Below are 16,209 nucleotides of genomic sequence, written 5' to 3'. Positions count from 1 at the left end.
ATCTTTTGTAACTTTCATTGCCTGTTACATTAATAGACTAAATTAACACTTGGAAAAATGTACACTACTTTTTTTGGCGACACTTTTTGAAAATTGGCGACAAAATATTGAGGTTGGCGATTTTTTTGGCGACAGCTTTTTAAAAGCCAGGACCGTCCCTGCTTATACATAATATTTAATCAAGGAGAAAAAAAGACTAACAAATTCAAATTAAATATACATAAGAGATAAGAAATGTAGTAAAATTGCCATTAACCCATGAAATGATGGCAATTCTTCATCAATGTAAGCAAAGAAACCAAGCAGACATTAAAGCCATGTCAACAAAAACTTGCAAGGGCAAGGTATATGCAGTGTCGACTAGGGGCTATCGAGTGTTCTGGAATTTTCTAGTTCACCTTAATAGGATGACGAAATTCTCATCAAAGTTGAATGATTTTCCATCCAAAATAGTACCAGCTATGCAAAAGTAAGAGGGATGTATTACTGATATGAAATTAGAAGGCATGTCCTGTTCTCTCTATGTGCATGGACTAACTGTTTACTTCCATAATGGTACATCTGCTTTTAGAGACCAGTTTCATTATGAAGGGATGCAAAATATAATGGTCTAAAAATAGAACAAATGAAAGAAAAATGAAGATATGTCATCATATAATAGTTGCCAACCTCGCTGTTTTTGAAAACTCTTCCTTGTTCGTCTGTGTGAAGAGTTGTCTGATGGATACAGTGAAAACTGATGTCTGACATCTGCTCAGGTGTGAAATCAATGGATGGATCGACACCAAATCCTGCAGGACTGCAAAACAGATGAATTGTGAGGGTATCTTAATAGCACTTCAAAGTATGTATATCCAGAACACTTAATTTCTTAAAATCATGACCCCCATTAGTCCATCATTAATAGCTTTAAAAAATTGTGCCCCATTATCCCATTATTAAAAAAACTTAAAATCATTACCCCATTAAAGCATCATTAAAAACTTTAAAATCATTAGCCCAAATCATGATGCCAAGCTTTTAAACAAGTCTTTTAGTTAAACTTCATTCTGTTACAAGGCACAAAATTCCATATTTGTAAAATGCAACTAAACAGGGTGAGGGGTTAGAATTAAACATGAAGCAGCATGTAGCAAATTTGTGACGCCTAATTTTTAATCCTGTAGCAAAATAAATTATTGAGAAGCACAAGATTTACTTTACACAAGCTAGTTTCTTTATACGGACATCTTGACCTCATTTTACTTTACACAAGCTTTATACTGACATCTTGACCTCATTTTACTTTACACAAGCTTTATACTGACATCTTGACCTCATTTTACTTTACACAAGCTTTATACGGACATTTTGACCTCATTTTACTTTACACAAGCTTTATACTGACATCTTGACCTCATTTTACTTTACACAAGCTTTATACGGACATCTTGACCTCATTTTACTTTACACAAGCTTTATACTGACATCTTGACCTCATTTTAAGCATGTTGTCTGATATTTTATTTGGGTGGAAATGACACTGAATCATGCACATATTCTACTGATCTGTACGCTAGGAATGATTTTTTTATAAAAATACTACATTTCATTAGCATCTGCTCATTCACATCATCACAGTGAAGGTATTTGCTAGAAATTCACATCACAGTGAAGGTATTTGCTAGAAATTCACATCATCAGTGATGGTATTTGCTAGAAATTCCAGAAAATTACTTAAAAGCTAGTCATAATTTAATTTTGATGTAAACATCTGCAATTGTGACACTTATCCTTATCATGAGAAAAGCTCAGTTGTTTCTTTTAAAATTCTTGGTCGCAAAAATGTTTGATCCAAATTTTTTCCAGGTAAATCATTAATAAAACTCCATATTTCATGTATTAAAGATATGTATCATTGATGACACATAACATGAAACTTGTTTGGCACAGATTCCTATTCCAAAAGATTGGATGTTTAGCATAGTACATATCCTTTACTGTTGCTATTACCTGATAATAATGCACAGTGTATCTGGATATAACTATTACATTTCGCTAAGTCTGGGATGTACCAGTTTATTAGATTGTCTGTTTTCGTAAATCATCGGGCAAGTATATTCAAAAAAAATATACAATTCATTGAAAGCAAAGCCTAGGTATTATTTTATTAAAGATTTAACTTCAAGATGGAAATTATGTAGGTCAGAAACATATGGGACAATGCTATGTTGTGGAATTCACGAGATGCATTGTAAGGAGTAAGTTGTTTTCTGACTTGACACGTATTTGCAAAAATAAGGAAAAAAAAGCAACAAAGCAGATACTATTTAACCATTGCCTAAAATTACAAGTATGTAGACAAATAAATAAATTTGCATCATGTCAATGGACTGTTGTAATGAAGCTATATTAAAGCTAGTGATTAAATTATGAAAACCTCTCCATCTGAAAACAGATGCACTCACGTCTGTGTTGATTCCGTAATTTTATGCATTTTAGTGTGCTATGTATGAATAGTTATGGCAATGTTTTATATGCAACACCGAAATGAGGATGAACAATATAATCTGAAGACACGTGTGCATTTGCTCATGTAAATGGTACAGAGTTGTTTCAAACACGTTCAGAAATCACTGAAAGTGCCATTTTTGTGAACTTTTAGAAAGTATAAATTTAATAAAAGAATTTTTAAAAATTTATTAAGGGTAGTTGGTTAAGCATTTTTACTAACTTGAAAACACAGTAATATAATCTGGTTACTGAGTTAAAATTTGTCATTCTCTTTTAGAGTCACATGGCCAAAATAACTCTGAAAATTGTCTAATTGAAAATAAAGTACATGTATTGCTTAAATCCAAAGTTAAATGCATAGATGAACAGTGGGAAATAGATGGCTTAATTTAAATAAGACATATATATATATATATATCTTGTATTTATTGCTTTGTGTCCACTTCTCCCTGTTCTGTCCAAAAGAAGTCACTTCTCCCTAAAATTCAAGTACAGCTTGACCACTGTGGGGATTGCAACTTTTGATGGTGAGTCTCCTATTTTTATCAAAATGGCAGTCCTGGACTCCTAGTTTTAAATCCCTAGCAAGACCTCTGGTTATTTATGGTTTTTATTTATCATTTCTATAATGTTGTTTGGTCATTGTTTATTCATCTATAATGTGTTGAAAATAAGTAACTTTACTGATTTTTATGCACTGTTTGAAAACACATGTAAATAGTGAAACAACCTAAACAAATGTCATGCAATTATTTTATTTACATAACTTCTTCATCCTCCAACAAACATACAAATATACATATGTTGACAAATGCATTGTAATTTATCGCAGTGGGTGGACTTTTAGATAACACAGTGCATGGATTTTGCCTGATACTGTTTAGAGAAATGAGTTTCACAATCACCAATAAGCAAAGTAATGCTGGTTATATTATCTTGTAAATCGAATGCTATCATGGTTTAGTGTCTATAGCTCCTGCAGTGGTACAAAAATCTTGAAAATGAATGGCTGGACCTGGGTAACCAGCTGTAAAAAAAAAAACTGGTTGCAAAGCAGATTTCTGTTTGCACAGTAAATTACTGCAATTGCTGTAATCAAAATAATTCTTTAGTCACACACACACACACACACACACACACACTGTGCCATATACCATATATACAGGTTTCTCCAAAGGATTTGCAAAATTGGAGAACTAGACTCCTTCTTTAAAAACGTTACAGTCCCATTCCTAAAACTAGGAATCCCAACGGTGACATTTTATTTACCATGCAATAATTCAGAACATTATGTGTGTATTGTTCTTCTACTGATTGTCATCGAATGGCTTATGCTAATTTATTATGAACTATTTAGGATCATAATAAATTAATGCAAAATTAAAGCAGCTGAGAATGATAATTGTGACGTTTTTCATATACAAACTTTAACAACTTTCTCAACAGCTGGTTTATGATCAAAATCCTTAAGTTCTGGACCTAGCATTCCTTGAGTTACGATTGCATTATTCCTTCCAGTAACAACACCATGTGCATAAAGCTAGCAATGTTCCATTGCAAGATAAACTCGGTTACATTATTTCTTTTGATTTTTATACTGAATTAAGTGTTTTCTTTCCTTAAATGCAATTTGTAACTTATCAATGCACTAGTCCTACAACGTAAGACACATCACCCGTTATTTTTGTTCTGGGGGTGATAGCAATAAAACAAAAACATGTGCTATGTCTTACATTGTAATCAATGTACCTGAGAAAAATGTGAAACATCATATTTTAAACGTCTGCAAAATTTTACATTGAAAACGAAGACGTAACTTAATAATACTTCACACGATTCGAATCAGCCCGTAATATGGACTGAATCAGCCTCTACCTTCCGGCTCCGATTCCAAATGGTAGAAGCGACTTTCACATCGAACGTCAAGGACGAGTTCCAATTACACAACAACAATTTTAAAGAAAAAAGACTTCCTTGAAATATAAAACACCATATGTTACATATATTCAGATAACTTCGTGGTCAAACTTTAATGAAAGACTCTGCACAGCGAGATGCAAACAAAATTTATAATTATACCGATCTGATGAGAACATTTACCTGCCCTGGCTGCCATTTTGTCCACTGTTATACTACAACTCAAACCGTGTCAAATCCGGAAGAACGGCGATACACAGGGCTGTATTGAGAAATTTTATTTGTTTTTGCGGGTTTTAACGGCACTTTTAATACAATATGGCTATATCATGCCAAGGAAATGGGGGCTAAGTGCATTTCTCAAAGACACACGGAGGCAGCCGAGTCAGGGTGGCCAGAGCGGGTATATCATATGAGTTAACGCGCTACAAACATTGCTACCGCGGCGCCCGTGATATGATGAAATAAATATTTTTTAATGTGTACTTTCCCCAAAATAAACCAACTGGCTTTTTTATCTATCATGTGCACCTTAATTAGCTTTGGCAAGAATCTCTCTCTCTCTCTCTCTCTCGCTATATATATATATATATATATATATATATATATATATATATATATATATATATATATATATATATATATATATATATATATATATATATATATATATATATATATATATATATATATTGATAAATTGTAAGATTGAAATAGAAACTAGAAACAATGTACAATTTTTGCAAATATGATTTAATTTTAATAGTGTTACACCTAAGGAAATAAGAAAATAATAAAATGCAAGCAAACAATAATAACATGTTGAAAAAATTTGGCAAGAGTCACAATGTTCAATCATCAATATTGTAAATTTTACATTAGTTTTTACAAATGGAAAATCATCCCGTGAATATAAAAAAAGAAAATATTTACACCGAGGTTTTAACTGAATAAAGTAGTGCTATATAAAAAAAATTAATTTGCCTCATGCAAAACGAACCAAAAATCTGAAAAGGGCGATTTTAGTTTCCTTTAGTTCGTCTTCCTACTGCTGGAGGTAACATTCGTTCTATATTTTCATTCCCTGACACAATTAAAGAACAGGTATTAAAATAATGACGAATATTTGTTAAATTTAGATTTTTAAAAAGCAACTAAATTAGCTGGTATCGTTGTTAGTGTAATAACTTGAAGGGAAATAAAACAGTAGGCCTGAAAAAGGAGATTGGAACCTCATTAAATTCCTCTTCCAGCTAAAAGAAAATTAAAGCGAGCTATTAATGACAATTTTAAAAAAAAATATTACAAAATAAGATTCACGGTTCGTTTGATAATCCTTAAATAAATATATATTTGTACCTGAAAAGTAGGCAATCGCCGGCATATTATGATTGATTTCATTGTTTTGGTTTTGTTTAGGTTTTATAAAAAAAAGAAACTGAAACTAGAGGCTAGACCGAAATTCGGTTTCGGTTTAGGTTTCGGCGCCAAAAGTTGGTAAATGGCCTCTTTCGGCATAGTTTCGGTTTCGGCCGAAGCCAAAAAGTTAGCTTTCGGTTTGCTTTCGGTTTCGGCCGAAACTGATATTGACTTTCGGTCATCAGCCGAAGATCTATTTTAACTTTCAGAATGCAACGCTAGTGCTGCGTCTATTACTATGCTTGTCGGCCGGTCAGTTGGCGCTAGTCAATTCTAGGCACTGTTGCATTTCAGTCTACTCGCGTGTTGAATACAGAGATTTCGAAGTCTGACAATATTGATAATTTCAGTTAGTTAAACTGCAGCGAATTAATCTGTGTGAAGTAGAAAACTGAAGTTAATAATGAACGGATTAGTTATTCACCGCAAAGAATGTCGAAAAATGCAGTGTGGGATTACTCCACAAAAATCGATTCTGATGCAAGCAAGGCGCAGTGCAAAGAATGCAACAAACTGTTATCACTTGGCAGCGATAAACCAAGACTTCAGACAGTTTCAGGCTTGAAAGGTCATCTGGCTAGCTGCCACAAGGAGCTCCATGGTACGTATCTCAAGAGGTCCATGAACGACGGAGCAGAGCGTGCCTCGAAAAAGATGATGATGGATGACAAAGCGACTAAACATGCATTACCGAATTTTGTGCTTACGTCCTTGACATCAATGGTCGAGAGCAGAATGGTCTGGCTTGATGACCAGGTTGCAGTTCAGCGAATTGATAAGTGCATTATGGACTTGATCGTTGTCAACATGTTTCCCTACTCAGTTGTTGAAGTGTAGCATTGCATCATAACCCAGGCCTATTTAATAAATCTTGTGTTCGGCAACTTCGGTTTATCTTTCGGTTTCGGTTTCGGCCGAAGGTGTTGTTAAACTTTCGGTTTCGGCTTCGGGTTCGGCCAAAAGTCAATTTATAACTTTCGGTCTGGTTTCGTTTTCGGCCGAAACCAGAAATTTCGTTTCGGTCGGCCTCTAACTGAAACATACTTATTGATAATATTAGACAGAAATATTAGCTATTTTACAAAAGTAAGGGTGTAGCTTAATTTATCGATCAAGCTCGGAATAGCTGACGATTGTGGCAAATTAACTTATGTATGTTTCATACATTGGTATCATAGAACAAAATCTAAACAAATAATGAAAACAAACGAAACAGAAAGTACAGTTTAAGAAATGTTTGATGAACAGCATGCACAATTTGGTCAGGAAACAGACGTAAAAATTTAATTTGTTCTTTTCTAATAAAAAAACATTGTTATTTTCTAAACACTACATATTAATAAATTTACACAACAGGAGGAAATTCATACATGGGTTTACCAGACTGGATAAAAATAAAAACGCGTCTTAATGTACCAAGTAAAGTTAATAAATGATTTCTTTATGCAATAGAATCTATTATAAATCCATATAGGGATCATCTGTGTAGACCACATAAATGTAACCTTGATCCATAACCCAATTAATAAACTCAAGCCTAATGATACCGTTGTTATTTTATTCAATATTAACCAATTAATTAAGTTTGCATATTTATGGATGTATTGTTTTTGTCTGATTATGGTTCGTATTAAACAATTTTAAGTTAATTAAGTTGCCAATTTCTGAAGATATTGTTTCTATTTGCTTACCAACCAAAGTATTTAAATTAATTAGTAGAGATATATCTGGTGGTATTTCAGATATTTGTACTTAATTCAAGTAATTAGTTTGGTTAAGTTTTATATTTGACAGACACTTTGTTTTAAATATAATGTAATTATTATTAAGTATAATTTTAGCTGATTTTCTCTGTTTCTGTTGAAGTATAAATATTATTCGAATAATATGGTTATATTTCTAAATGCGGCCAAAAACATAAATATAACAAAATGTTAAGTGCGTTTAGTTTCAAAGGCATCCAAAGATGAAAAAAGTACTTGCAAAACATGCAGCCAAAGAAACAAAACATACAGTCAAACAGATAATCAAAGCTATAAATAAAAACGTGCAGTCAAACAGTCAGCAAAAGCTCAGAAAACATGCAGTCAAACAGAGAGTCAAGGCTAAAAAAAACAACAAAAAAAATGCAGTTAAACAGGCTTTTGCATCAAACCATTTATTCTTTCTGAGCCATACAAAGTAAAGATAGCAGAGCCAACTAATGTAAAGACAATTATTCAGTTTGAGCTAACTAGAGATGTTGTTACGGTATCTAAATTTTAACCCGAGCGAAAATAACAATAACAATGCTGTATGGCTATATTTTTGACGAGGACGATCCTAATAATAACGTTGAGAACTGTTTACTGGTAAATAAGGAACACATGCCTGTAATCTACAGATTAAAATATTCTCCTATGCGACTAAAGTCCATGTGATATTCGATTATTTAGGAGGATAGGATTGGGCTTAAAGAATGTCTGGTATTGGACATCAAATGAAAAACAAAAAATATGCATACCAAAGACCATGACAAAATATATGACATTTAGCATCGGTCAGCAAAATGTATTGATTCTTTATAATATTAGTTTTAGTAAATGTATATCCAATTTCACAAGTGATGAATTACAGCTAATTAGGGCCGGGCATCATGAAAAAATTTGTGTTGCGGTATACAGCTGTTTCTCACCAATCCGCGTTATGTCCCACTGTATGCAGCAATTATATTAGGGACCAGCAATTATACTTCTGAGGCAGGGGTGTGAAGAACAAAAAACGTTTCTCAGTAGATGGAAAATATAACTTGCTCTGATTTATATCAAAATAACGCCCTGTTCTAATAGTATATCCAGTATATTATTATAAATAGATTTAGTTATCTTGAGATAAAATAAAATAAAATATCTCAGCTCAAAAGAAACCATCGCCCCAACCCCCGAAAATTAAATGGTCAGTACCCCCTGGACTCGATGAATGCTCTGAGTAGTAATAGGGGGCTGTATAGCGACAATGGAAAAACCAGTCAAAAAGGTCGTGGTGCTGTATCGTGACAAAGTTTTTACGGACCCCCTGGGTCTGTACAGCGACAATGGGAATTTAACGTGGGGAATATTGGGGCTGTATAGCGATAAGGGAAAGTGAGGTTGTTGTATAAGGACAATATGAATGGAACAGGCGAGGTGACGACACGCTACTGAACATTTGTAACAAAGAGGCAAGGGGCTGACCTCAGTCGGTCCAAACAGCGGGGGAAAAACCTAGAACGCTTGGCGGAACATAGACATATATAACACATACAGCATACAGACAAAGATTGCTGAACATCAATCTATCATACATTAACTATAAAATCGACTAAAAAATATGTTAGGTTAGAAAGCAAATCGTTTCGAGACATATGAGTGGCCCTGAAAAGAGCCTTTGGATTTCTTCTTCTTGTTCTTCTAATTTTTTCTTATCTCCCCCGTCTTCTGAGTTTCGTTATTGCTGTTTTCTTCTTTTTCTTCTCTTCTTCCTCCTTCTCCTCTTTCTTACTCTTTTCATTCCCTTCTTCCTTTTCTATCTTTTCATTCCATTCCCTCGTTTGTTTCCTGTCCTCTTCATCCACCTTCTCCTTCTTTTCTGTTTTCGTCATCTCTCTTAACAGGCCCTTTGATTTTCTCAAATTATTTATTTCCATCTTGACTCGATTCGGACTATAAGAGTAAAAATTGTCATCAAGTTTGACCAGCATTTCTTCAATCATGCCCAAATTATCCACAACGTCTTGCAGCTTCTTCATTTTCTCATGATGGTTACTTGCCATCTCGGTTTATTCAATTTGATTGATTGATTTCTTGAACTAAAGAGGCGTTCGCACGGAGTGCATGTGGCTCTGGTTTATGTCCGCACGGCGGACGGATCATTGTTCCTGGGGGAAGGAATTAAAGCCACATCCCCCAGGCGTTTATGTGCTCACAGAGGACTGCTAATTTAACCATCAGGTCGTGGGACTGGGTGTCTCTAACGACCTGAATGGAGGGCTTTCATGAGTATGAATGGACCCAACACACACTCATGTTATCAAGAAGTTGGAATTCAGTCAGTTGTGGACTGCACTAGGTGTGACCCAAGCAGTATGTGACGTCCGCTGCGATTGGTCGCAGCGATGACATCACATTAGGACACCTAGCTTTAGACGTGTGGAAATGGTTCCACATCTCCGTCTGTGTACATTGTCCGAGAGAGGCAAGGAGGCAAGGAACTCGGCATGCCTGCCATGGATGTTGTGTACTCCCCAAAACGGCAGCTCGTACTTAACCAAATTTAGTCCAGTTATTTAAATGGACAATAAAAAGTACCAATATTGTGTCAGCCACCTGTGCAATTGAGTCGAATCACACAAATTTTAAAAAATTTCCTATGTCCTATCCGTTAAAGAAATTCTAGTACATAGTGTACATTGTAGATGCCCTAACAATTCCTATTAACTAATATGTCTAAGCGACATAACAAAAAGTTTGGTCATTATTAGGTAAAAAACGTTTAAATTTTTAAGTGGTGGTAGTGAAAGGGTGAAGTCAGTAATCTGGTTTTATCGAATAGGGATACCAAGCTTAAAAAAGGTACCCTTAGATAAGAGGCAATTTAGAAGTAGCCATAAGAATGGCTTTTTATACAGCAGGAGGGAATGTGTTCCGGCTGTCCTCCTCTTCGCACAGTTCAGCAGCCGTCCAAGTTTCTCTTCGTTTACGTGCAGGGTATCTCTCAAATCTATGGAATTCGCATAAGAATTCCGCACCGTCTATTAGGGCTGACATTGTATGTTCTGTGTACGCCACGTTAAACGTCTCTGAAGGATGCGTCTTCCCTGGTGCCATAGCTGTGCCGTGGGTTTCTTTGTCTTGAGGGATCTCCAGGCTATGATTCCTGTTGATTGGATGAATTCCATTGACGGCCTGATGTCCGCTACTGCCAAACTTAGTCCCAATGTGTTGAGCCTTTTGATGTCTGGGTCGCTGTCGTCAAGTGTTGTTGCCCCTTTTGTCCCTCCTTTGTCTCTTTCGACTGCTAGATCCAGGTTGGTGTCCGAAGGTAATTTTGAATTATGAATTGCTCTTATTATCGCCAAAAGAGAAACTCAGATTATTCTGTGCTGTTTATTAACTGTCAGTTTAGAGTGGGTAAGTGAAAAGATATTAATTAAAGGGATATTTGGTGATTAAGTGGGGTTTTAATTGAGGGAGGGGGTACTAGTTTGTGTTAGGCGGGTTTCTTTGCTGAATTACTCAGGTCACTTAGACGGTCAAAGTCGCCCGTCCTAACTGTTTTTTTTTTCTAATGGTTTGTTTGGGTTTGATGGGGGGGAGGGGGTACAGATATTTTGATTGGGTTAAGATGGGTTTCTTTGCTGAATTACTCAGGTCACTTAGACCGGTCAAAGTCGCCTATCCTAACTGTATTACATAACGGTTTGTTTAGATTTTGATGGGGGTGGGGGTACAAGTATTTTTTTGTTGTTGGTAAGACGGGTTTCTTTGCTGGATTACTCAGGTCACTTAGACGGGTCAAAGTCGTCCGTCTTAATTGGTTACCTGACTAGTTTATTTGGGGTTTGTTAAATCCTGTTTTTTGAGCCCTGTTGTTTCAAAGTATTTTAATATGTTAAGATTTGTTAGTTGTTTGTTAGGATGTGTTGGGTATAGGAAGTCTGGATATTTATAGGGGGATCCAATTTCTTTTTGAGCTCTTTTTGAAAGTTGTTTCTTGCTATCTGGAGTTTAGTGCAAACATTGAATGCATTATCTAGGTCTTATGCAGTGTGACAATTGTAGCAGTTTATGTTTGCTGGTTTTTGGGCTTAAGTATTTACCAAAACTTCCTGCTAACCTTGTTCTTCCTATCATTATGCGGTTAATGATTTTTTGGTCAACACTTTTACCATTGGGTGGTTTGATGGATCGATCTACTATTTTTAGGACTGAGTGGAGTTTCCTAAATTTATGGGTGGAATTCCAGTGTTCCTGCCATGTTTGGTTAATTTAGGTTTTTACGAAGCATTGTGCTTCGGTAGAGCTATATCTGAGTGTGGCTGGATTGGGATCTCCTAATTTGACTTTAGCGAATTTGTCTTCTTGTTCATTGCCAGGGATTCCTATATGCGATGGTACCCACATAAACTCTACTATTTGGTTCCTTGTGGATAATTCTTTGATCATATGGTAGGCCCTGGCAAGAAAGAGCTCTTTTGATCTAGTGTTGTGATTTTTGATTGAGTTTATTACACTTAGGGATTCGCTAATAATGACAGCTTTTGGGATGTTATTGTCAGTGATCCTTTTGAGTGATTCAGTGATTGCCCAGAACTCTGTGGTGTAAATAGAGCAATGGTCTGGTAGTCTGGTCTCTATGTGGATGCTATATTCAAGGGTAACTATTTCAGCTGCTGTTCTTGGTGGTTCAGTTGTTTTGGATCCGTCTGTGTAGACTTTAGTGAATCAAGGGTAGGTGGTTTGAATGTCATTTATGATAAGTGTTTTTAGTTTGTTTTATTGTTCTAATTTGTTTCCGTATTCGGTGGCCTTGGTGTTTTTCCTTGGGTTAGTTTGCAACAAAGGGGCTTGGTCAGGTGGTTTGGTGTATTCTTCCTGTTGGTCAAGGATTGGGAGATTTTCCCTTAGCTCTAGGAATAGTTTGCCGCCTGGTATATTTGGAACTTGTTTTTGCTTGAAAGTAACATTGCATCTGTTTATGGCTATTTTAGTGGGGTGTGTATTTGGATGATTGGCTAATCGGATTGAGTATCTGAGGAGCATTTCTTGTCTTCTCAGATTTAGCGGCATTTCCCCAGTGAGAACTTGAAGCTCGTCTAGTGAGGTAGAGAGAAGTTCGCCAGTGCACACGATTAGTGCTTTCCTTTGAATAGTTTCAAGTTTATGTAAGAGTGGATGCTTTGCCTAGTTGTAAATTTGACAACCATAGTCCAATTTGGATCTTACAAGTGATTTATAGATTGTTAGCCATGTTTCGTGGTTGGATCCCCATGTTGTTCCTTTAAGATTTCTTAATAAGTTTATATCCTTGCTAAAATTTTGTATAAGTCGGTCTATGTGGTGGTTCCATGTTAAGCGATTGTCAAAAAACATACCTAGGAACATTGCCACCTTTACATATTTAATTAAATGGTCCTGAATATAAAGGTTAGGCTACTCTAGTTTACAGTTTTGTTTGGAGGAGAAGATGATGGCTACTGTTTTTTTGTGCGAGATTTTAAACCCCCATTTGTCTGCCCATGTCCCTATGTTATCTAAGCTTTGTTGGATTTCTTTAGTAACGGGTTTGCTGGCTGGGCTACCCGCCCTCCAGATTCCGCTACCGTCGGCTAATTGCAATAGGTTAACCTTAGTGGTGGCTATGTTATGGCCATGGTCATTAATCATAAGATTGAAGAGCGTAGGGCTGAGTACACTCCCTTGGGGTGGGGTGGGGATACCATTTTCAAGTGAAAGTTCTTTCTAGTGGGTGTTGCCTACTCTTGTTATAATCTTGCGACCTGTTAGAAAGTTATCAATCCAGTTAAATAATCGCCCCGTAATTCCGAAGTGGTTTAGTTTGGCAATCAATCCTTTAGTCCAGACCAGGATAAAAGCTTTTCCTAGATCAAGGAAAACCGTTTTGAGGTTTCTGTCGGTTTTTTTCATGGAGTTGAATGATATTTGTATATCCGCTTCTAGTCAGAATAATTGGTCGATGGTGGAGCGCTATTTCGAAAGCCACATTGGTTTTCAGATAACAAGCTGTGTTTTCAAGGAGATGTTTTAATCGGTTTATGGTTTCCATTAGTTTACAGATATTATTAGTAAGGGAGATGGGTCTATATGAATTTATGTTATTGGGGTCTTTACCCGGTTTAGGGATGGGAGTAACTATGGCTTGTTTCCAGCTATTAGGTAGTTGGCCATTGTTCCAAATTGTGTTTAATAGCTTTATAATGGCTGTTGTTATATTGTTGTGTAGGTTTTTATATATTATGTACCCTATTTGGTCTTTACCTTGGGATGTTTCTTTTTTGGAGCCAATTGCTATATCCCATTCACGTACAGTGATCTCGCTATTTAGGTTCGAATCATGGGTTCCAAGGTCTTGAAAGAGATGGGGTTGTGTGTTTTCATTTACTTCCTATGTCACGTAAGCCTCAATAATGACATTTCCAAATTCGTCGGCTTCTACAAAGTCCATTTCTTCTTCGTAATTGTTTGAGACCAAATCCTCACGAACGACGTCCACGTGTTTCATGTATATGGTTTTGTCGTGAATCATCTGGAAGTAGCGGGAAGGTTCGGTCAGATAGTCTATCTTGGGTAAACACGGTCGTTGTGCCATTTTGCCCCACAAGGAATTTAACATCACTCTGGCAAACGATCGTCTTCCTTCGTTTTTCTCCAAGTGGTATAAAGTGATCCCTTCCTGTTTCCAGGATTTCTCTTTAAATTTCTTTTTGGTCTTTGGAAGTGTGGCACCAAGAAGGATAGCCGCTGGCTTCTTGTTTCAGTTTCAGAAAGGCATCCACGTAGTCTGCAAAAATGCCTTTCTGAGTTTGATTACCCGTGTGATATTTTTATGTCTTGGTAAAATGGCAAATTTCGTACACTTCTAACAGTTGGTATCCCAGGTCCATAGCTTTAAACAATTCCACGCTGACCCACGTTCTTGTCAAGGCGCGTTCTGCCTGGGTGTGCTGACATCAGTTTTCCTTGGCAATGGTGAGGTAAAACGGGATGGTACAAGTCCATGGGAGGCAAAACTTTGTACTTGATCAATTCTTCGTATTGTCGAATGTTGTCCAGGTCGATGTGCTCCGTCAACAATTGCGTGTGCCCTGCGGAAAAGCGGCGATATTAAACCACCGAACAAACTATCCCGTGGGTTCAGTGCATCCACCAGCTTGTAACTTTCCACGATGCCTTTAAATTCGGGATCGGTTTTCAAACGGTGATCGTACTCGTGTTCCCACATTTCCACCACATGGTATCCTTGCTTTTCTAACTTCAAGCGCCGCTGACAAGTGTATTCGTACAAGTCTTCCGTGGTACGTTGTAGAAACTGATTTTTAGTGTCACGTTGAGGGTAGCATAGGTGACATCTTTGAAATAAGCATCCGTTAAACTCGTAAACGATCTTGGGATTGTCTAAGTCCCAACCATCTATTAAATACATTCCGATGGTCTTTTCGCCTCCTCCAAGTCGGGGATGTTGAATCCATTTGTCCTCCTTGTCGCACAAGTAATGTAGTCAGCGTAGGGCTTTGACCGAGTATTGACGTTTGACAAAGTTCGTCGTTTGAGGGCTTATGATAGCACGGGTGTTTTCCGGCATGAATCATTGGAGGTACACCAAGGAGCACGCTTTGGCAATTGTGCGGACTTTTTTCAAAGGATCGATCCCTCCGTGTTCCATAAATAATATTCGAAATTTTAAATATCAACACCGTAAAATGTCCACGTCGGAACGAAAATACTTTAACATTTCTGACTGAAAGTCGAAGTGGTTTGAGGAGTGAGCATGGTACCAAGCGTAGAAAGCTTCTCGTTGTTCGGTACGCATGTTGTCGAGGTCGTAGTCGTGAACCTCAGGCAAATGGGGTAGAACGGCTTGTTGATTGGCTTAGGTATTGAAAAAGTGCGGAAGATAGCTTTTAGTCATTGCTGTCATTCCAAACGTTCAAGGCATTCGACTCAAAGGCATGGCCAAGTAACTCATCAAATATGTAAACTGCACTCGGCCCACTTGGATGGAAATGATTATGGCTCCATTCAAAGTCACTTTCGGACGTTCGGTACTTTGTTCTGTATAGTATCTCAAAAGAAACGGTCCATCGTATCCCGAGAAGTTTGAACCATTACCGTGGCATGGTGATGACAATCAATCTCCGTAATGTTCGATGTCCTGTTGGCTCCAAGTCTCGTTGATGGGGTCTAAGATCCATTGGGCAAATCCGGCTAGCGTGTTCAGACCCCGAAATATTTTTCATGTTTTCCAGGAATCGTGCTGCAGTAAGGACAGTGACTAAAAATAGGCTCTCGGATGCACTTCTCGCACGCTCGATGCGCCACACAGAAATTAGGAATGTGAATGCCTGTCTCTTGCATGCATTCGAAATCGAAAAAGATGAATTTACCTTTCTTCTGGTCATTGTTTTCCTCTTGATGTTTGGAATGTTATTTTTGAATTTAGCATTCGTGTTCCAAATCCACGATTCGGCGACAAATGTGACATCGTTTCTTTCCTCGACAATTGTGTAACATGGCACTATTGGTATGTACGCCTTGTCCACAAGTAGGGCACAATCTCTGGAGTTGACAAGCACTTTTCTGCTGTGAACTTTACGTCTTTAGATGTTGTTGATAACACGTAGGG

The 16,209-nt window shown here is 36.9% G+C and overlaps 1 protein-coding gene across 1 annotated transcript in view; it reads right to left on the bottom strand.

Moving 5' to 3' along the window:
- The window catches only part of LOC149800658 (uncharacterized), a 32,706-nt gene extending 28,039 nt beyond the window's left edge, over positions 1 to 4,667 (bottom strand). The window contains exons 1-2 of the mRNA XM_089954696.1: positions 4,594 to 4,667; positions 670 to 799 (exon numbers count right to left, since the gene is read on the bottom strand). Of these exons, the coding sequence (XP_089810822.1) occupies positions 670 to 799; positions 4,594 to 4,609 (146 nt within the window). The 5' untranslated portion in view covers positions 4,610 to 4,667. The remainder of the gene's footprint in view (positions 1 to 669; positions 800 to 4,593) is intronic.
- Positions 4,668 to 16,209: the final 11,542 nt, after the last annotated feature.

Source organism: Sinohyriopsis cumingii, chromosome 4 (genome assembly GCF_028554795.1).
Source record: "Sinohyriopsis cumingii isolate HCF-2022 chromosome 4, ASM2855479v2, whole genome shotgun sequence".
In the NCBI taxonomy this organism is placed as follows: domain Eukaryota; kingdom Metazoa; phylum Mollusca; class Bivalvia; order Unionida; family Unionidae; genus Sinohyriopsis; species Sinohyriopsis cumingii.
This window is presented reverse-complemented; position numbering and strand designations above follow the sequence as displayed.